Genomic DNA, 22,464 nt, shown 5'->3' on the forward strand with positions numbered 1-22,464 from the left:
TATTTAAAAACTCTTGTTTCATCATTCCAACGTACGGCATTTGTGATGCTAAAACAAATTTCGTGCAGGAACTAGTTGGCAAATATTTTTTACAATGCAGTGTTTTTATGTCCTAGATTATGATTTTACCACTGTCTTGGCATAGGTGAGTGACAGGTACTTATGTACTTATGCCGAAAATCGCGTTATGTCGCACTGTAGGAAAAAATTGGTACGTAAGTCAAGACCCCCTGTACTTTCCTAAAATCTTGCAGCCTGTTTTCTTAATTTGCTTGTAATTTATCCATTTGCATGTTTTTTTCAAGCTGCAGTTTAAGTTTGTATTGGTTGATTTAAGTTTTCACATAATGCTGTATTTAACATCCATCCATCCATCCATCCATCATCTATACGCCGCTTAATCCTCATCAGGGTCACAGGTGGCTGGAGTCTATCCCAGCTGAATTACGGTGAAGGCAGGAGACACCTGGACAGGTCACCAGTCTCTCACAGGGCTACATATAGACACAAACAGTCACACTCACATTCACACCTACAGACAATTTAGAGTTAACAGTTAACCTCAGCATTTCTTTGGACTGTGGGAGGAAGCTGTAGACCCCGGAGAAAATCCACTCATGCATAGCAAGAACATGCAAACTCCATGCAGAAAGACCCTGGTAAGGTGGGGACGCAAACTGGGATCTTCTAGCTGGGCTAACGGCCAAGCCACTGTGCAGCCCGCCGTATTTCACAATTTTATCTAATTGTAATGTTTTGCAAATCACTTTGCAACACCAGTTTTGACAGTTGCTATAGAAACAAAATATTATTATTATTTTTTATTATAAGTTTAGCTCTCATGGCCACTGAAATGACCAGGTACCAGATATATTCTTCACCAGATATTTTCTTCATTTGTCTCTACACGACATACTTTCCTTCTCAAGAGAAACGTTTGATCTACTATTTCATCCTCTTAAATATATATTCTCAGCTAAGTCTACATGACGTATGCGTTTTATGGAGAGGTAGTTCCATGTTTCGTGTCATAGTACTGATACAGTTTGATGTTCAACATGTTGATTCCAACATTGGATCTGAAATTCCTCCATTCTCACACCGAGTCTCTGAGTTTTCATCTCTCCTGGTGTCATCTGTTGGAGTCTGTGTCTGAGGTGAAACGTGGTTTTTAATTTGAAATACATCCCACTTCTCTGGTATCAGTCCTTTGTTGAAGAGGAGGGATGACAAGAAGGAAACGGCCAATATGGTGGCAAAAACAATCAGCACGCAGATGGTCCTGATGGGAGAATACTGAACATAAACTCCGTGCTCAAGGGTGCATCCTGGGAAGTGGATTGCAGGCGGTAACGCTAGCAATGGTTCTCCGCACAAAAGTCTAAAGAAAAACCCAACCAGGAAGCCTGAAGCAGCTCCATAACCGTTGGAGATGTTAAAGAAGAGTACACAGACCAGCTGAGGGAACATCAGGATGTAGGCTATTTCTCCTCCCAGGACCCAGAATGCCATGACGCCAGTGTGCAGGAAGGTGAGCGACGTGCCGGCCAGTCCGAACAAGACCACGGCGATACGAATCACCCAGCGCATCTCGTTTTCTGAGGCCTACAATGTCAGAAAGAAGAAGATTGCAAAGTGCGGGAAAGAAAACCAGAAATTAGTTTTTCTCCTATCCAGACATTCATTATTTTTGGGTTGGGTTGCAGTGACAGCAGCATAGACGTCCATCTAACCAGCAACGTGTTCCAGGTCCTCCTAGGCAATCCTAAGACATTCCCTGGCCAGATGAGATAAATAATGGTTCTAGTGAGTTCTACAGTAGATCCAGAACTGAGGTAATTCAGGGACTACATATCTCATCTGGTCTGGAACGTGTTAGGATCTCAGGCCAGATGAGATATATAATCCCTCCATTGAGTTCTGGGTCTACATATCCCTGGGATAAACTCAGAACTCATTGAAGGGGTTACATATCTTACCTGGGCTGTGATCTTAAGGTGTTCCCAGGCCAGCTGAGATAAGGAGCCCCTCCAGTGAGTTCTGAGTCTGCGTATCTCTGGGACTGACCCAGAACTCACTGGAGATAGTACATATCTCATTTGTTCTGGAACGCCTTAGGATCCCAGGCCAGATGAGATATATAGTCCCTCCAGTGAGTTCAAGGTCTACATATCTCTGGGATTACCCAACACTTACTGGAGGTAGTACACATCTCATTCGGCCTAGAACACCTTAAGATCCTAGAGCAGATGAGATGTATAATCCCTCCAGTGAGTTCTGAGTCTACATATCTCTAGGACAGACCCAGAACTCACTAGAGGTACTATATATCTCACCTGGCCTGGTACTCCCTTAGGATCCCTGACCGTATGAGCTGTGTAATCCATCCAGTGAGTTCTGGGTCTACATATCTCTGGGTTTTAATCCAGAACTTACTGGAGGGGCTACTTATCTCACCTGGCCTGGGAACATCTTGTATGATGATCCAAGTCTCCATATGTAAACTGATTTCATATATACTTTTCATAGGGTGACCATCTTCTTTTTTATTCATGTTTGTGCCTCACCTTGGTTCTCAGGATCTTCTTGTAGATATTAGAGGAGAAGATGGAGGCTGAAGACAGGAGGGCGGAGTCAGTTGATGACATCACGGCAGCGGCCACAGCTCCGATGCCAATGACAGAGATGTACGGTGGAGTCAGGTGGGTCAGAGCGAGAGGTAAAATCAGACCTGTTTGGCCTCGTTCAAATGGAGGTGGAGATCCGTAGGAAGTCTGGTTCCAGTCTGAGAAATATTAGAGGTGTAAGAGACTCAATGAGCCAAACTGATGCATCAGTTCTACATCAGCAGGTAGAAAAAGTCTCAAAACATTGTCACAGGGAGCGCTTCCTTCTCTTACGTGTATTTTTTAAGTTCTGCTGATGTTCTGCAAAAAACATTCAAATTTATAAAGTTTGAATAAACCTTTTAAGGTGCAAAAATTATTTTTGATGAGTTGAGTCAACATAATAATGTTCATAATCGCATCTACCTGATATTTTGTGTATTTTAAACTGAAACAGCTGCTTCCATTCATTTGGATGCAAGATGAATACTGTTTAAATTTCAAGTTTACCAGTGTTTTCTTTATCTCTACTGTTTACCTGTTGATGCAGCCACGGCTCCAATGAGTACAGGAGGAATCCCAAATGTTGGAATGAGAAAGGCTGCAGCGTAGCATCGAAGCTTCGCTGTGGCTGAAGAGGACGCTGATAATGTCCTCTGGTGGAAATCCTGGAAACCCAGATCTCCAACACTCTTGGAGAAATAAACACAAATAGCCTACAGTATCTCAAACTGGTCTACTCTTTCTTTACAATAAATACAGCAGATTTGCAGACTGTAAAGTTATCCCATGCAAATCCCACTGGTATTAAGTAATCCAGTTTTATCAAAATATTCATGAAACAAATCACATTAGCTGGCATATGTATACATATAATTCTGTGTCTCATTACTGAAATGCTTACTGACCCTAACCATAATGCATCAAAAAATAAATTGAATAAATTAAGCAAAATAAAATGGTATTTTATTTAATTTTTATTTAATTTTAATATGTATACACATAATTCTTTCTCATTAATGAAAGGCTTATTGTTCCTAACCCTATTATATTATATTATATTATATTATATTATATCAAAATAAAAAATCAAGTAATTAAATCAAATTTTATTTTATTTTATTTTTTAATAACCCAGTTTTATCAAAATATCCATGAAAGAAATCACATGAGCTGGCATATGTATATATATAATTCTGTGTGTTATTAATGAAATGCTTACCGAGCTTATTGCAGAGAGTAACAAACTAGAATATCAGGATTTATCCCCATATTAGCACTTTAGGGAGTTACATATACCAGCTTTGTTTACTTGAGTGTGTTCAGTCATTTTCCACTGCTGCAGATCTCACTTTATTCTAAGCTCCTTTTTCGGTCTTAATTCGGCCACTAAATGCTCACCAGCAGTAGAAAGACATCGATCCACATCCAGACTGTGTCTACGGTTAGACTGCCCACCCAGGGAGGCTGGAAGGTGTGGTTGAAGGATGTGGTGGTGATGTCAACCGATGCTGGGCTCATGAAGAGGAAAGGGACGCACAGCCACTGAACAGAGACAGAGGCACTTTAGATGTACATCCTGCTGCTCCTTCTGCTCTTCTTTAAAATGTGTCACCAATTTGTCACTCAAAGTGTAGTTTATTAGTCACATAGAGCACAAATATTTGAAAACGAACGTAAAACGCCTTCTAGGTGTGGCTCCAGACGAAGAATTCATAAGTCAGAGCCTCCGGTTATGTCATCAGTATGTGTGTGCTCTTGGGAGATATATTTTTTTAACATAAAACCAGTTTTACAAACAGGAAGCAACTCATGCCAGCTCTGATCGGTGCACTACAGCGGGGAGATGTGCTTCGCTTTTGTGTGGACTCCTTCACACAGGAATCTGTTCAGGTCTTCTGCAGGTATTTTAATGTGTCACACCTTCACAGGTGTAACTGATAACATCAGTCACAGCTCAGCTCCTCTTGGTGGCTCATTAAATCGTGACCATATATCAGCAGAAATAACAGCAGGACCTTGAATAAAGTCATTAGAGCTGCCACAGTTAGTGGGTATAATTGATAAGATTGATGCTGAAAATGCATCAATATCATGTCAAAATCAGTTGTTTCCAGCTAAAATAGTTATTTACCACATTAACAATGTCTAGACTAGATTTATGATTCATTTAATGTTATCTTCATTGAAAAAAATGACTTTCTTTCAAAAAATAAGGACCTTTTTACTTGATTCCAAATTTTTTGAATGGTAGTATATGTATACATTGGTTTAACTTTATTTTTATACTTTCAATAAAGATTAATAAAGGGTTAAAAAAAACTCAACTTTTGCTTGCATTTAGAATTATGCTGCTGTACATAATGAGATATAGTTTCTTAAAATGAAACAGATTTAAACGAAGTGCTCGTTTGGCTTTTTTGCTTCACTAATCTACCTGTGCATTTACTGGTGTGACTACATGTCGGGAATGAAAACATCCTTTTGTTCCACTAAGCACAAACGCCTGACTCTCCACACCACTTTTTGTCCGCCTAAAAGCTGCTCGGCGTCTGTTGATCAAATGGACGAGGTAGACGTACTCACAGAGGTGATGAAAATGAGAGTGAGCTGAATGATGTCGGTGTAGGCCACTGAGTAGAGGCCTCCCAGCAGAGTGTAGGTGATGGCGACGGCTGCAGAGATCCAGATGCAAACAGCGTAGGACAAATCCAGAATCACACTCATAGTCACACCTGTCAAACACACACACAGTCAGAAGATTCTCCACTCTGGAGCCCCCTGCACCAGAACTGGACTGTTTCTGGCTTAAAAACACAACTTTTGAAGGTTGCAAAAAAATGAAATATTCAGTGAAAATATTACTGCACAGGCTGAAATGGATGCAGCGTTGTTGTGTTTAATTTCTGTTGTATCACGTTTGGTTGAGTTTTAGCTGAGCGTAAGGTTTAATATCAATGAATTAGAGTCAACTCATTATTAGGGCTTTTATTTACTCCCCATTTGACCATTTTGAATAATAAAACTACAATTATTGGGTAGAGTTTTGTAAATCCCACTCTAGCCTGCTGATAAGATTCATTAAGGAGGCGTACTGAAGTTCAAAATACTTCTTTTATCCATAGAGCTGTTTATCTGGACTCACAGTTTGGTGAATGTTACTAACTGGATTTTGAGGTTTTTCATCAGGAAGAAATTTCAAAAACTAGTTGTGGACTTCCCCTTCAGACCGGCGTCCACTGGAATGGACATGACAAATTTTGGGGTCTACAACAATAAAAATCTGTGATTTTGTCGTTTGAATAATGCTTTGTTACTTATTGATTCCTGATTATACAGTCACAGTGAAGGTATGACCGAAACTTGAGCCAAATATTAAAAGCATATTCTGTTTTTCTTAAGTTTTAATGACATTTCTCGCCCATTTAGTCTTGGCGTCCATTGTAATGGACGTGTCAAAATACGAATAAAAATCTGACCTGGTAAAAATGCCTTTTTTCCTGCAATTCTATATTGGAGAGGAGTAAAGCTCCAATGGCCAAGCTCCGCCTGTGCTGCAAGAATTCCAGCAGATCAACCAGATCAGACTCTAGAGGTTATTGCATAGTACCTTTTAGGAAAAGTGCTATCGGGCATCTTAAACCTGGAATTCTGTACCAAGTGCAGTTCGTGAACTACTGCATCTCACCTCATTTACCAAACATCTCAAAGCATGGCTATTGGAAAATCAGAACTGTGATCATAACACTGTCTACATTTGTTTGTCCATTGATGGGGCTTGTTCTTGAGGACTCTGTAGTTTGTTTTTAATGTGTAGACGTGGGCTTTGTGCAATAAAATCATGTGTACTGGTGTTAGAGGGTCATGAGCGATAGCATTTGGGATATGTACTATAGTGTTAAAGGGACAATAGTGATGGAGATGGACAATAGTCAATAGTGATGGAGAGCAATGTGCAATAGCAACAAAGGAATATTTGCAATATAATCATGTGTAAATGTTGATTAATTACTGCTTGGTAGCTTGCCTTGGTCCCCCAGCTTTTGTCTATTTGTGTCCACTATGTGTTGTTGCTTCTTTGTATGTCTTTGTTCAGCTATGGTATTATGTTATTTGTCATTTTTAAAATTTTTAACCTGCAAATGGGGCTCAAGGCGGAAATTAGCTGTATGGCTATAATCTCTCGTAAATGTTCGTTAATACGAATTGTCCCATTTGACACAAGAGAAACAGAGCGCAGTACTCTGTCATGGCTGCTCAGCTGTTGTATCATTTCTGACAGATGAAATCTTTAATAAGAACCTCAACCTTGCACTGAGCACAGATGTGTGTTCTGCATGTGTACGTTATGTGCGGATACTAAATCGCTTCACCTAAATATGTAGCGGGTGGTGGGAATTGATGAGACTCAGAAACACCCACGATGATTTAATCAACTGTTCCTCGTATGATTTCCCACGGAGAAGTCTGCAACAGTGACTTGTAATAGGATCTCAATCATGTGATCATCAGCAGGCAGCTGACAGTGTTCACTTGTTGTCATGGTTACAGTGATGCTGTGCCGCTATCTCAAAGCGATACAGAAATCATTAACAAATCCATGGATCCAGATTATAAGCTGCATCACTGCCAAAATCTAATCACTTGGTCCTTGTGTCATTTCACCGTCCTTGAAAATGTCATCTAAATTGGTTAATCCGTTTTTGAGTAATGTTGTTCACAGACAGACAGACAAATGTACACCGATCATCACAAAATTCAGTTGTGCTCCTTGTATAAATAGCTAGAACATTAAAATAAAACATTAAAAGCAACAAGATAGGTTTTTTTTCTGCTCAGCAGAAAAAAATCTGGTCTAAACAAGTTAAGGGGTTAAAATATTCTAATAGTACACACATACTTCTATAGCAGATACACATCAATTCAAGAACAGATTGCATAACAGCAAATGAATATCTGGATTTGGCTGAAAACCATCTCAATGCTGCATTTCAAGGCTGACAGAGTAAAGAAAAACAACACCATTGCAGGATTTTGGTAAAAGAATCCCACAGTCACACATGTAAACCACCCACAGTTGGAGCACATTCGACAGGAAGCAACGAGAGAAACATGTTTGTATGAATCAATAAGCAAAATAAATATGCATCTGCACGAACTGTTACCTAAGCTTATCAGTGTTGATGTTACCCAGATAATTTCTGACATCAGCGGCGCCACAGACAAAAGTCCACTCAGTCCGTTTCCGTACTTGATCTGGAAAGGATCCATCATGGTCACATACTTCTTGTCCCTCATCGGTTCAGCGAAGAAAAGGCCACCTTGAATGGAAAACTGGCTCAAGTCAGGCTGAAAACATGAACATATTCTCATTAATCTCTTCATGTGTCCAATCTTTCTACAAACCAAACATAAAGCATCAATCTGCCATCAGTCCGAGGGGTTTAATGCATCCTTAAAAAGTTCTTTAATGATGAAATGTGATTTTAAAGCAGCAGCTAACACACCAAGGACTATTATTAAACCAAAAAGATATTAATAAAGATGCCGATAGATGCTCTAATCAGTGAGATTTCTTAATAATTATGGTTTTACTGATGGAGGTGTTGTACAGAATTACTTTCTTTAAATATTTTTAATATTGTACTTAATGGCATACACTGCCATTCAAATGTTTGGGGTCATTTAGAAATGTCTTTTTCCCTGAAAGAAAAGCAATTTTTTTCCAATGAAGACAACATTAAATTAATTCTAAATTCAGTCTAGACATTGTTTATGTGGTAAATGACTATTCTAACTAGAAACAGTTGACTTTTAATGGAATATAGGCGTACCAAGGTCCATTTCCAGCAACCATCACTCCTGTGTTCTAATGCTACATTGTGTTAGCTAATGGTGTTGAAAGGCTCATTGATGATTAGAAAACCCCTGTGCAGTTATGTTAGCACATGAATAAAAGCGTGAGTTTTCATGGAAAACATGAAATTGTCAGAGTGACCTCAAACATTTGAACGGTATTGTATGGTGTAGTTAAAAGTAAACACAAGTTAAAAAAACTCAAACCTTACCAAGAACGAAGGCCACCGTTGCTGCTAGCGGCATCACGGCCCAAATCAGTCCCAGCTTTGGGTCATAAACCGTCTCAGCAGTACCGATGATGAAGGTCCCACCGACCCAGGTAGCTGCACAGTGAACATTGTCAAACTTATTAAAATTATCATCCCCTTTTCAAGCATTTCTATGAATTGTTGTGTTACTTGACAACATCCAGCGTGTAGTACTGTCTGTTAAACTTATATCAATCTGTTGTTAACAAACACAGATTTAACAAGACAATAACAAGAGTTTATGTCAAATCAGAAAGACACGAGCAGAAATTTGACATTTGTTTGTAAGTCGTATGAGTCTTCTGATCATCAGGAACTTCATTAATGATTGCTATACTGACCTTGTGCAAATTTTAAAACATACATATGTTGATACATACATCAGAAAGTATTCAGATCCATTCCATTCTCCATTCTCTCTACACAGCTTCATCCTCACTAGGGTCGCGGGGGGTGCTGGAGTCTATCCCAGCTGACTCAGGTGAAGGCAGGGGACACCCTGGACAGGTCGCCAGTCTGTCACAGGGCTACATATACAGACAAACAATCACACTCACATTCACACCTACGGGCAATTTAGAGTAACCAATTAACCTCAGCATATTTTTGGACTGTGGGAGGAAGCCGGAGTACCCGGAGGAAACCCACGCATGCACAGGGAGAACATGCAAACTCCATGCAGAAAGATCCCAGGCCCACCCCGGGATTTGAACCGGGGATCTTCTTGTTGCAAGGCGAAAGTGCTAACCACCTTCCACTGTGCAGCCCGTATTCAGAACCCTTAAATAAACAAAAATGCAAATGCAAATTTTCCCCATCAATCTATGCTCAGTTCGAAGAAATGATGATGCTTTACAGCAGTTACAGATTCTGGGTAGATCTTTAGCTTTGTGCAGCTGGATTTGGGGGGTTGATCCTATTTTTGCCTGCGGATCCTCTCAGGATCCATCAGATTGGATGAGAAGTGTCTGCTAATTCTCATCTTCAGGTCTCTCAGATGTTCTCCTGGGTTTAGGCCAGTGTTTTAGCTGGGCCACTTGAAGGAAACCTGTTCTGAAGCCACTCAAGGTTGAAGTGGTGTGTGCTTTGGGTCAATGAGGTGCTGATTTTGAACCATTGTCCCAGTTTCAGGTGCCCTCCACTCACCGTCAAAGACTGGTTGATATTTTCCTGCATTCAACTCTGGCCCTTCTGCTGCTAAGAAACAGCCTTATAGCATGATGCTGCCACCCCCATGCTTCGCTTTAGGGGCAGCATTAGTCTAACTTTCTAAATGTAGGATGTGGGTGTAAGTCTGTCATTGGCTGATCATTTTTGTTGTTCTTTCCTCTTTTCTGCTTAACATAAACCTACAACACTGAAAATGTTGCAGAGGATTTGAATTGTGCAGTGAGGCAGCCTTGCTATTTTTTTTTTTATCTTAATCACAGTGCTCGTCTTCCTGCATTCAAATGTTATTATCTTTAAAGAAACATCGAAGTCGCGCCTGCCACTTAGCCTCACACATGACAACTGTGACTGGTTTAAAAAAATACAAGAACAGCCAAACAGCTTTTTTATTTCCATCGAATGCTGTTGAGGTGCATCCAGGACATGGTTTCCCGCAGAATAGGAAGCAAAATGAAACTTGTTCAACTGACATTTTGGTTGGAGTTCTGCCCATATATTTTTTCATAACACTGCAGAATCTCTTTCCTTATACTCTCAGATTCCTTTGAATGAGATTTGGCACCCCAACCATGCATTTTACTTAAGAATGACATCCATCTTGCTGCTCTATCAAATCTACCTTATGTGCTGCGAAAATCTCGGTCCTTTGGCAGTTTTTTTCCGACTCTGTAGAAGACTTCTGGATTCTTGGTCTCATTCGTAACTCTCTTTTTCAGTTATTCTTTTTGGTCGAACGAGTCCTGCTGGTTTTAATCATCTTTAATTTCATAGTTATTGAGCCCGCTGCGTTCCTGGGAACACCTAAAGTTTAGAAATGTTTCATATCCTCACCCTAATCTGTGCCACTTCCCAAGTTTGCCAGGGAGGTGGGACTTATGTGGAACTTTACATACACTCATTTTGCCATGGATAGATTCCTGACAAGACAGAGGCACATTTCAAGAACAATTTAACCAAACTGGATCTCAACACTTTTGCAAATGACAGATTTCAGTTTTTGATTTTTAGTAAATTTGCACAAATCTTTAAAATCTGGGTTATTCATAGTAGACTGATGGCAAAAAAATCTCAAATTAATTCAAAAATATATCTCAGAAACACAATGGGGTCTGAATACTTTCATGACTGTATAGGCAAATATAACCCACCTAGTGCTGCATGGTCCAAAAAGAAGCTCACCTGTGGTGGTGAAGATGCCGACTACTAAGCTGATCTTCCTGTTTCCAAGCAGAGCCATGTCTGCATGATTAGCCTGTGTCCGGTTTTCATCCTTTTTGGATTTGATGGATGCCCAGATGCCGATCCCAAGCACTAGCAGGTAGAAGACGATGGTAGCGATCAGTCCTGGGATGTTTAGAGCCATGCTGACTATGCAGCGCAAACTGCAGAGGCTGCTCTTGGCACCGGCTCAACTTGAATAACAAAGCAGGCAAATGAACCGTGTGCTCGGTTAGTAAAGGGGTGTGGCAGCAGAAAGAGGCCTCAGGGAGCAGCAGCAGCAGCAGCAGCCAGTATGTGGAATGTAAAAGAAACCTTAGGCGCACCTTTGGGTGCAGTTACAGAACTGAGTCTCTGAGGGTAGATCTCAATCAGTCTGAACATCTGGGCGCAACTTTTCATTTTTAAAATGTATTTATTTTTTGTGCACTTCTACCCCACTTGTCTTTAAAAATACTGCTCAAGCTCTGTCAGGTTACATTAAATATGTGAGTAAACAGCAACTTTTCACATCAAGTCGCTAGTCTTCGATTAGATTGAGATCTGAGGTTTGACTTGACCACTTCATAATGTTCACCTCGTTGTCTTTAAAACATTTCTGTGTATCTTCAGCTGTTTCCTTTTTATCGTCTTGCTGGAAAACAAAGTTTCGATTTCTTACAGACTGCATCAGGTTCCACCAGTGTTTCTTCATACTTTGTTGCATTCATTTTATGTTCTATCTTTCGAAGCTCTGCAAGACCTGTTACTGAGAAGCATCATGATGCTGCCGCCGCCGTTCTTCACATCATGATGCTGCCGCCGCCGTGCTTCACATCATGATGCTGCCGCCGCCGTGCTTCACATCATGATGCTGCCGCCGCCGTGCCTCACATCATGATGCTGCCACCACCGTGCTTCACATCATGATGCTGCCGCCGCCTTGCTTCACATCATGATGCTGCCGCCGCCGTGCCTCACATCATGATGCTGCCACCACCGTGCTTCACATCATGATGCTGCCACCACCGTGCTTCATGGTGTAGATAATGGTGTATTTCTGATGATGTGCAGTGTTTGTTGTCTTCCCAACACAGTGTCTAGTCTGATGGACATAAAACTTAATTTTTGTCTTGTGAGACCAAAGAACCTTCCTCCAGTTGACCTTAGAGTCTCCCACTGCCTTCTGGTGAACTATAGTTGAGATTTCTTTTTATGCTGTCTAGTAAAGCTTTGGCTGCTGAAGAACAGGTACTGGTTGGACAGTATATTTTTAACGAAGTGATATTATCTCACAGAGCTCTGCTTTCACTTTGATATGACAGACTCTTTTGTTTTTTCTAAATTCTAGTCATAAATGTTGAATAGAATTGGTCATGAATGAATGTTGAAAAGCAAATAAAAGTAGGCAGTCTTTCAACAGGGATGATTACTTTTTAAAGGAGCCATATAATATTCGCTAATTTCCTTAGAACTAGGAAGTTCCCAGTTGGAAATGTCAACTCAAGTCAGACTTCCTGACCTCAAAACCAACAGTGACTGTACTGTTGCACTGTTTACCAGCACTTTTGTTTCAGTTGTACCTCATTCAAACAGTCATACACTGTACTGCCATATATATCATGAGTGTTTGCTTGAAAATTTAATTGGATTTATATATGTTGGCACAATATATAGGGATATTAATAACACAACAACTTAGATCAAGCAAATTAAAAACAAACTGCTATGAATGTGAAAATGGAGTTGTATCCCACTTACTTGCAGATGTGGTCTTGGCTCTGGATTAGGAGTTAATTAGAGTTATGAAGTACACCCGAGGTGTGTCAGGAATGCTGCTCTGGCTCTTAGAGGATCAAGTTTCTGTTTGGGCTTGGTTGTTCTTTTAAATACATCAGTGCTATAATTTATGGCTCTGCTGTCGCCATGTTTATGATATTTGTGTGTTGCTGTATGTACACACGGGGACAAAATTGTTGGTACCCCTCAGTTAAAGAAGGAAAAACCCACAATTCTCACTGAAATCACTTGAAACTCACAAAAGTAACAATAAATAAAAATTTATTGAAAATTAAATAATCAAAAACAGCCATTACTTTTGAATTGTTGATTAACATAATTATTTTAAAAAACAAACTAATGAAACAGGCCTGGACAAAAATGATGGTACCTCTATAAAAGATTGAAAACTATTTGACCAGAGTGACATGATTAACTCAGGTGTGTTATTTAATTGACATCACAGGTGTTTCCAAACTCATAATCAGTCAGTCTGCCTATTTAAAGGGAGACAAGTAGTCACCCTGCTGTTTGGTGAAAAGGTGTGTACCACACTGAACATGGACAACAGAAAGCGAAGGAGAGAATTGTCCCAGGACATCCGAAAAAAATTATAGACAAACATCTTAAAGGTAAAGGCTATAAGACCATCTCTAAACAGCTTGAAGTTCCTGTGACAACAGTGGCTCATATTATTCAGAAGTTCAAGACACACGGGACAGTAGCCAACCTCCCTGGACGTGGCCGCAAGAGGAAAATTGATGACAAATTGAAGAGACGGATCGTTGGAATTGTATCCAAAGAGCCCAGATCAACCTCCAAAGAAATTAAAGGTGAACTCCAAGGCCAAGGTACATCAGTGTCAGATCGCACCATTCATCGTTGTTTGAGCCAAAGTGGACTTCATGGGAGACGACCAAGGAAGACACCACTGCTGAAAAAAACTCATAAAAAAGCGAGACTGGAATTTGCAAAAATGCATGTTGACAAGCCACAAAGCTTCTGGGAGAATGTCCTTTGGACAGATGAGACCAAACTGGAGCTTTTTGGTAAGGCACATCAACTCTATGTTCATAGACTCAAAAACCAAGCATACGAAGAAAAGAACACTGTCCCTACGGTGAAACATGGAGGAGGCTCAGTAATGTTTTGGGGCTGCTTTGCTGCATCTGGCACAGGGTGTCTTGAAAGTGTGCAAGGTACGATGAAATCTGAAGACTATCAAGGCATTCTGGAGAGAAATGTGCTGCCTAGTGTCAGAAAGCTTGGTCTCAGTCGCAGGTCATGGGTCTTCCAACAGGACAACGATCCAAAACACACAGCCAAAAACACCCAAGAATGGCTGAGAGAAAAGCGTTGGACTATTCTAAAGTGGCCTTCTATGAGCCCAGATCTGAATCCCATTGAACATATGTGGAAGGAGCTGAAACATGCCATTTGGAGAAGACACCCATCAAACCTGAGACAACTGGAGCTGTTTGCTCATGAGGAGTGGGCCAAAATACCTGTTGACAGCTGCAGAACGCTCATTGACAAATACAGAAATCGTTTAATTGCAGTGATTGCCTCAAAAGGTTGTGCAACAAAATATTAAGTTATGGGTACCATCATTTTTGTCCAGCCCTATTTCATTAGTTTGCTTTTTAAAATAATTATGTTAATCAACAATTCAAAAGTGATGGCTGATTTTGATTATTTAATTTTCAATAAATTTTTATTTATTGTTACTTTTGTGAGTTTCAAGTGATTTCAGTGAGAATTGTGGGTTTTTCCTTCTTTAACTGAGGGGTACCAACAATTTTGTCCACGTGTGTAATTAAATGTCAATGAGCTGCTGTCAAAGCAAACGTACAAAAATCTGCATAAAGAAACATAAACCTAATCACAGCAACTGTACTAGGAAACATTTGTCCCTGAGTCACTTTGATTTCTCAGCTTGTAAAAAAGAATGACTTCTGTGTCATACTACGATTCTGAAATATTGTTTTAGTGTCTTGCTTAAAAAAAAAAACATTAGATGCAATGTTCTGTTTTTATATTCCTTGTCAGTAAATTATGTAGCATACACGCTTGGTCTTTTGGAATTCCAAAGGAGATGACAACTCAGATAAGAACCCACTCTCTGAGGATGGGGTCTAACACCCACATCAAACTGTCATTTTGAACATTGGACAGAACCAGAACTCTCGCTCCCTGGTGGGAGAGGTGCCATTAATGCCAAGGTTGAATTACAGCTATTTATCTGGGACCCTTGCAGCAACAACCCCAGTTTCAGGAGGAAAATTGGGATACATGTATTTCTTTGACATACACACATACTCAAAATTCATATCTGTAGGTTATATTAACATGAAATTATTAAATGGCTTGTTTAATTCAATTTCTTCCCACAGTGCCCCCTACTGACGTCAAAGGATACGATGATTTCAGAATGAATGTCATTATTAACCTCTGAATTTATTTTCCATTAAGAATTTGAAAGGTGAAACTTGTGCTATTCATTACCATATGTATGACATGTAATCATATCTTCACTGTGACATATATTTTTAGTACCTAGAGCACATTCACATATGGTTTGAATGAATTAAATAACTCACGTATTTGCTAGCATGTATAATCAGGGTTGTGTTAAAGTTTGGTTGACAGGATTATGGTGAGGAATAAACAGATCCCGTTTGCGTGTTTAATATCATGTATTTTAGTTCATTCTTAACCAACATCAATTCCCCTCTCCCCTGAAGACAAAGGAGAGTGATCAGGTTACTAGAAAATCGCGCGAAAGGTCCTTCCTCCGCCCAGAGGTCTCCTGGCCAGATAAAGGCCGGACAATGCCTCTTCTCTCTCTTTTTTCTCTCTTTCCCCTCATGAGTTGCTCCGAAAATGCTGCTGAGCATCTCAATTTTCTTCTCTAAGACGCATTCTTTTCTTTATCCCCTGAAGTTCCTTTATTCCAGAGTTTGGTCTCTTTCTCCAGTTCGTTCTGGACATTTTTGTAATTGAAGATAGACATTTTTGCTCACTTTCAACGCAAGTCTGAACTTATTTTTTTCTTTGATTCGAAAGTTTTGACGAGAACTAATTAGAACCAGTTTTCCGTTTTTCCTAAATTTTGCGGCAGCTCTCCAGTCAACATCTGTTTGACTATTACTCAGCTAACGCCTGCTAAACTCGAACGAGAGCCACCATTTTAATCAAGTGATCTTTTCATCAACTCCGGACACCGGCTCTGCTCTTCGCTCAACGCCTCAGAGGTCTGCTGGTCCAGATCCACTTGTGCCGAACCGAGCTCCCACGGCAGGACGTCAATGCGTTGCCATAACGACGATACGACCAGCGAAGTCCAGGCGCATTGTAAAGACGTCACCGGCCCACACGTCCCAGCCAGGAGGAGACTCTGATTGACATTTCTACTGACCAGCTGAGCTTTCTCTGTTCCTGATCTGGGTTGATGTCACTAACCACTTGGTTATTTAAATCCAACCACTTCGTTTTCTTTTTGCGTATCGATCGTAGTCCAAATTACCGTCTCATTGAGTCAGGTCATCCGCTATCTGGCTTTCTGTCACCATAGTCCTCATATTTTAATATGCTGATTTGAATCTGATCCACACACACACCCACACATACAATCTTACATACACACCTTTATGCACGTACACACACGTCACATTTCTCACTGTACATAGCTCACCTGTATTGTTTTGGTAGAATAGCTAATAAATGTTTTCACTTAGACCAATCCACCGTCCTGTGTGTTTTCTGTGTGTGAGAACTAAAGTCAATTTCAACCGAGAATTCTAGACTTTCAGATATTAGACTGATCAACTGTATTTCAACAGGAATCTCCTTGAGATGCTGCCTAAATTAATAATTTCCCCAGATAACCAGGGTGGTGACCCTTTTACTTAACGAGTGCAATATAATCACTTCAGTGGTTACGCTACAATTATAAATAGTTATGCATCAATCCTACTGCAGTTCATCTGATTTTCAACATGTGGTTAACCCCCACTCAGAAGATTTGAAAGAAAGAACACCAATACAATCCAATTTATAAGAGGCGGAAACTGCAAAATGGAAAAAAAATTTACGATTTTGAACTTCTCAGCAGTCCTTTAACTACTCATCTGTTGTTCAGTTGAGAAAAGTGTCCACATCTAAACTTAAATTTAAGATATTTCATTGAAATCGCTTTATTCCATATGTCTCATTTGTCGGTCAGTATAGCCTTCTTTAACCCTTGCCTCAGGTTAAATCAGGACCAGCTCTCCGTTTAAAGGGTTAGATTCTATCTGCCTATTAGTATTCCACCTAACAGGTTTCAGCAGAATAATTAAGCTGGTGTCGAGGAATACTCGCCTAGGTCCTAACTGTCTTCTTCCAAACGTCTTACCCCTCTTACTCCAATAAATACTCTCTTACTAAGCAGCCCACCTAAGTAGTAGAATTGATTTATTGACCACGTTTGTTAACGACAGCTTTCCTCTTAAAACTGTGGCACTTGTTGATATTCCTAGGTTTGTTTTAGAGGTTTGGATAACTAACCTCAGGGGTAATGTTTAAATAACTAGTTGGATTAAAGTAACCTTTAAGAACCATTAGATTTAATACACACAATCAACTTAACTTTTTACCACTATGCAGAATAGGTGAATCATAATAATCTCATAAGGCTTCTCTTTAAATGCAATATAGCGTTTTATTAAGCAATTATTAGCAGGGGCACAGCATTAATTCATGATTAAACAATTTAATTATTTCTGATTATTTCTAACTAAACTAAACTAAGCTGAGCGTACCTAAGAATCTTCTCTAATTAGTAAATTTAGGAGAGAGAGCGGACAGCCAGGCCTTAGCTGCCACGCCCGGTCTTCACCTGCGTCTAGTTGAACTCCTCCGTGGACCAGCAGACTCGGTACGAAGTCTTCTTTGTGGGCAGAGGGTGTTCTTCCTAGGCAGGGGGAGTGGAAAGGTCCCGATAGCCAATCGTTGGTCTGGCAGTTATCTTTAGTAGCAGCTGGAACACAAGTGCGGGCGTCTCAGCTGTCTTCTCAGTCGGATGGTGGTGGTGGAAAGCCCCCGTCTCACCAGGCTGTGGTGGGTCACTGGGTCCTCCAGCCCCTGGAGTGGAGCAGCCCTCTGCTGCTGCCTCCTGTGCCTCTCTGGATGCCATGGGTGCTTGCCTCTCTTCATCTCTTTGGAAAACTGCAGACCTCTCAGGACTCTCCTTTCAGCAGAGTGTGGTCCTCGCTTGTTGAACAAAGTCAGAAAAAGACTTTGCCTCCAACAATGTTCTCAGCGAACTCTGGAGCCTAAGTCCTGCGTTGTCTTCACGTCTCTTGGGCAAAAGGGTCCGGTGAAGATTCTTCAGAACTCTGGCGATGCTCCCCGGCAGCTCCGGCGAGCAGCATCTCTCCCCTCCGGGGGAGAACTCCGAATTCAGTGTCTGTGTCTCTGGGTTTTATACCCTAGCTCGACTTCAGCTTAGCACATACACATTTTCACACACAATTCTAACTAGTAGGTACGCCCAGGTAATTAATTCATAGGTTTAAGACACAACCTTCTTCCTATCACGCATACATCATTCTTTCCATCTTTTCTGTTAACACATCCACTTGTTACACACACTTCAGTTGTCATGACAATGTAGGCCTGAGCCCATCCTGTCATCCTGTGGAAACTCCAAGTTCCTCATTTCTGAGGAGACTTCTGCTTTTCCCATCCTGTCTGCATACAGCTCAGAACAGCACAGATTACTTCCATTCAAAACTCACTTAGTTACACTGAATCACTTCTTTAAATCATTTTTCTTAGCATGATCAAATAACTTATTTTAAATCATTCTCTTCTATAGCAATAATCATTTCAGAATATATATCAGCCTATTAAAATCATTCTTGCATCAAGCATAAGCATAATCTTGTGGTTAACTTATATAGTTTCTCATTTTAACTTTTCATTGGTTTGCTTAAAGCTTTTATTTAGGTGGTGGTTGCTCCTGGGATCTCAAATAACTAGGCCCCACTTGACACATTTTAAAAATAGCCAAAAATGACCTATTAGCAGTAAAGAGATTCTGTAAAAACTGAAAAATTCTGCGATTTTTAGGCTGAATTGCAGGCTATGTTTACACATAAGAGAAAGGAGACAAGCATGGAAACAAATTCAGAACCTTTTGAAATTCCAGGGTCCCCCCCCCCCTTCTGTAAAATAACTATTAAAAGTTATGTTTTTTTCCACATACTTTATCAGATAACTATGTCATGCTGCACAAAAGACATTTCTGTGTTTTCTCTAATTAGCCGTGGTTGTTCTGTTCCACAGAGGTGCTGGACGTTATACTGTAGGGAAAAAATGATCCCACAGTGAGTAAAAATGGAGCAAAAAATGCCCAGAAACTGCCTGGCATTCTGAGGGTTAGCATAAATATGAACCACCTCCACCACCTAAAGTTGATTTTTGGAGAAACTTTGAAACTAAATCCTACTTTCACCTCAATCAGATAATATGGGAGCATGAAAATACTGCAGGATGGTACTGGAGAACTCTCCACTTTATTGTATCCAGAGGTCAAACAATGAGACAAAAATATACTCCAAAGTAATAAAAGTTAATACAAATACAAGAATTAGAAAATAACAATTGTTCCGTCACTATGGAGGGCTGTGAAACTATCACTGATGCTCAACACAATTCTAAAATGATGCTAAGATGTGTCACAGGTAAAATGCACACAGTAACGATAACATGAGTAAAAAATAGAACGTTTTCCATCCACATGTACATTTTGTTTTTACAATAGTAGTTGCAACCAAAAGAGGTCAAAAATGAGTCACATTGTCTTTTCCAGGAACGATGCACGCTGTAAAAAACAAACTTCATGTGACTCTGCAGCATTTTTCAGTCTGTGGTTTGCTTCTGTTCTGCATCAGAGTCGTCAGCCTTCAGCAGGTTGAAACGTTTCAGTTAAAAGGAGACTCACTGAGGATTCATCCAGAGGGAGGTTTGAAGATGGACAACGAGCTCTGGATCCGAAATCACGTCTGTATTAAAAAAAAAAAAAGGATTTACAAGATGTTGGTGCAGCAGGACAGGGCCGATTCTTTTCTTCACTGCAAGACCTAGATAGATGAGTGGTCTAGTCTTGGTAGCTAAGAAGGTTTGATTTTGGTTTCCTTAACTGGAAATGTCATCATCCATCCTTCTCTTTTCTCTCCTCCGATTCAGTCTTTGATATCTTCCTCTATGATCACCTCATCGTTCATCCTCATCCCTTCTTCTTCATCTCTGCCGCACGTCTCCGGACCAGGACTCGGCGGCAGCAGCTCCAGGTCCTTGGAGCTGCTGGTACTGGCAGCTCTGGCGATCCTGGTGAGGGTCTGTTCGTACGGCGAGGGCAGGTAGACCATGAGGAACACGCCGTCCGTCACGTCCTGCTCGGAGCTGGAGCTGGGAAGCTGGCCTTTGCTGCGCCGGATGGACGACAGCAGCTCACAGTTCCTCTCCGGGTCCTGCAGGTCCTCCAGAGCGATCACGTTGGCCAATCCCAGCTTGCCGTTGAGGCTGAAGCTCCGCCGCCGGCGACAGATCAGGAAGCTGACGATACTGAAGACAAGGAGGAGGACGGAGACGGTTGCTATGACGATGTAGGTGATGGATCCAGCGCTGAAGATGGCCTCACCGGAGCTCTGGCCCTGAGAGTCAAAATAACAAGAAGTTAGATGTTGTGAGGACAGAATAATATAATGAATGCTGAAGCACAGTTTGCATATTTTCTTCCAGTAATTATTTTATTTGTTAATTATCCTTAAGTAAAATTAAAAACTAAATAATTATAATTCAGGTAATTTTACATTTTTTTCCCACATTGATTTTATGCTGAATGTTCACATTAATCAACATTTTAATGTTCGATTCTTCTTCTCAAGACAAGAAAAGTAACTTTGTTGGATTTGGGTTCGTAGTTTTGTTAAAGTCTAAACTGTGACGTTGTTGCAGGAAAGTGAGAGCAGCAAGAAAAACGGAGAAACAAGCTGTAAAATTAATACTGTGGTCAGTGAGTAGTCAGACAACATCTGGCCAATAGAGGGCGCTGTCAGTCACACCTCTGTTTACATGAGATCATCTGCACCATCAAGAAGCTGCTGAACATACTGCAGATGTGCACATTTCAACACTCGATAAGGCTCTGAGTTTTAATGAAAACGAAATAAAGTTACTGGACTTGATTTTTCTGGAGAATTTGAGCAAAAAAAAAAAAAAGCCAAACAGTAAGACGTGTCACATTAGAAGTAATGATTTTAAATGCAAGTAAGCTGCAAAACTGCTACGACACAGAATCTTAGTGAGGAAACTAAGAATTTTTATATTTTTGTTTTTATATTTTGTGCAAAATTCAACTTAAGAACTCATGAAAGTTGCATTTCAACATTTCACACACTTGAAATGTTTACACTCTGTTTGATTGGTGCATTAGTTTTAAATACGGCCAGATCTCACTTAGAAAAATCAAATCTTAAAAAGTAGATGTAATTGATGAAATTAAACTGCATCTCAGATTTGGAAACCTTTGCATGTAGCATCTATCGGAAAGTAAATCCACATTTGATCTTGTAGTTCTGTCTGGCTATACAGTCGTGCAAAATTTGTGAAATATAAAAATATGTTTGACCATGGAAAAGCCCAACTGTAAAGCATAAAAAATAAGAAGCGCCACAAAAATATGAAAAATGCCAAATGGGGACTTTTTAGTCCCTAATGCCAAAATGATTTACAACACTCAATGATCAGATTAGGATCTTATATTTAAATACATTATGTCACCTTAGTGGCCAAACGCCAAAATGTTGTTATTCAGATCAGCAACACGTAGAAAGATCGAGAGATTTATAGACGTGAGAAGCAACAGATGATGATGATGTGCAAAATTTTTAACACTTTCAAATTCAACACATTTTATTTCCTAATATTGGCTATAAAAATTGTCATTATTCACTTTTTCTTCTAGAAACCTTGTGCTGCATTCAATTTTTAGAAATTTTTGTAGGCCAAATGATTTAGAGATCATTTTAAAAATGGCAATCTAATTAATTAAAAGCGCAAAAAAACAACTATTCATGGTATCTGGCTGAACTGACCGGTGTCTGTCTGTCGGTGGAAGGCAGGGCCGAGGGTCCAGACGACCAGTCCAGAGAGTCCCGGCCGGCCGGTCCAAACTTCATCCAGCTGCTCTCCAGCAGGAACCTCATGGTGAACGATGGTGTGAAGCCCAGCCGGAGCCAGGGGGCCACGGGGGGCCGAGAGCGCTCAGAGGGCTGGTGGAGGACGAAGAGGTGAAGAGTAGGAGTCCGCTGGGAGCTCAGAGAGACACTGACTGCACCCAGCAAGTGATCAGCCTGAAATAATGAGCATCAGGGGAGGAGGAGGGAGGAAGAAATGAGGCCAGCAGACAGTCCTGGCGTCCAGCAGGGAGGAGCTGCGTCACTGGTCCTGATGGGAGGATTTACAGCCGCTGGGAGCTCAGCAGTGTGTTCATGTCAGGCAAACATCACATTTTCCATTTCAACAGACTCAAAACTTACAGTAGCTGGTGGCAACTC

At 40.5% G+C, this 22,464-nt stretch overlaps 1 protein-coding gene across 1 annotated transcript; it reads right to left on the reverse strand.

Annotated features, from left to right (window-relative positions):
- Positions 1–1,053: 1,053 nt before the first annotated feature.
- On the reverse strand, positions 1,054–12,941 carry LOC110970206 (high-affinity choline transporter 1-like). Its single transcript, XM_051959758.1, has 8 exons — positions 11,063–12,941; positions 8,675–8,788; positions 7,772–7,927; positions 5,193–5,341; positions 4,008–4,151; positions 3,145–3,298; positions 2,568–2,785; positions 1,054–1,605 (listed from the first exon to the last, which is right to left on the reverse strand). Exons 1-8 carry the CDS (start codon positions 11,244–11,246, stop codon positions 1,054–1,056), a joined length of 1,671 nt encoding a protein of 556 aa, XP_051815718.1. The 5' UTR covers positions 11,247–12,941.
- Between the last annotated feature and the right edge of the window lie 9,523 nt (positions 12,942–22,464).

Source organism: Acanthochromis polyacanthus, chromosome 15 (assembly GCF_021347895.1).
Source record: "Acanthochromis polyacanthus isolate Apoly-LR-REF ecotype Palm Island chromosome 15, KAUST_Apoly_ChrSc, whole genome shotgun sequence".
Classification (NCBI taxonomy): Eukaryota; Metazoa; Chordata; class Actinopteri; family Pomacentridae; genus Acanthochromis; species Acanthochromis polyacanthus.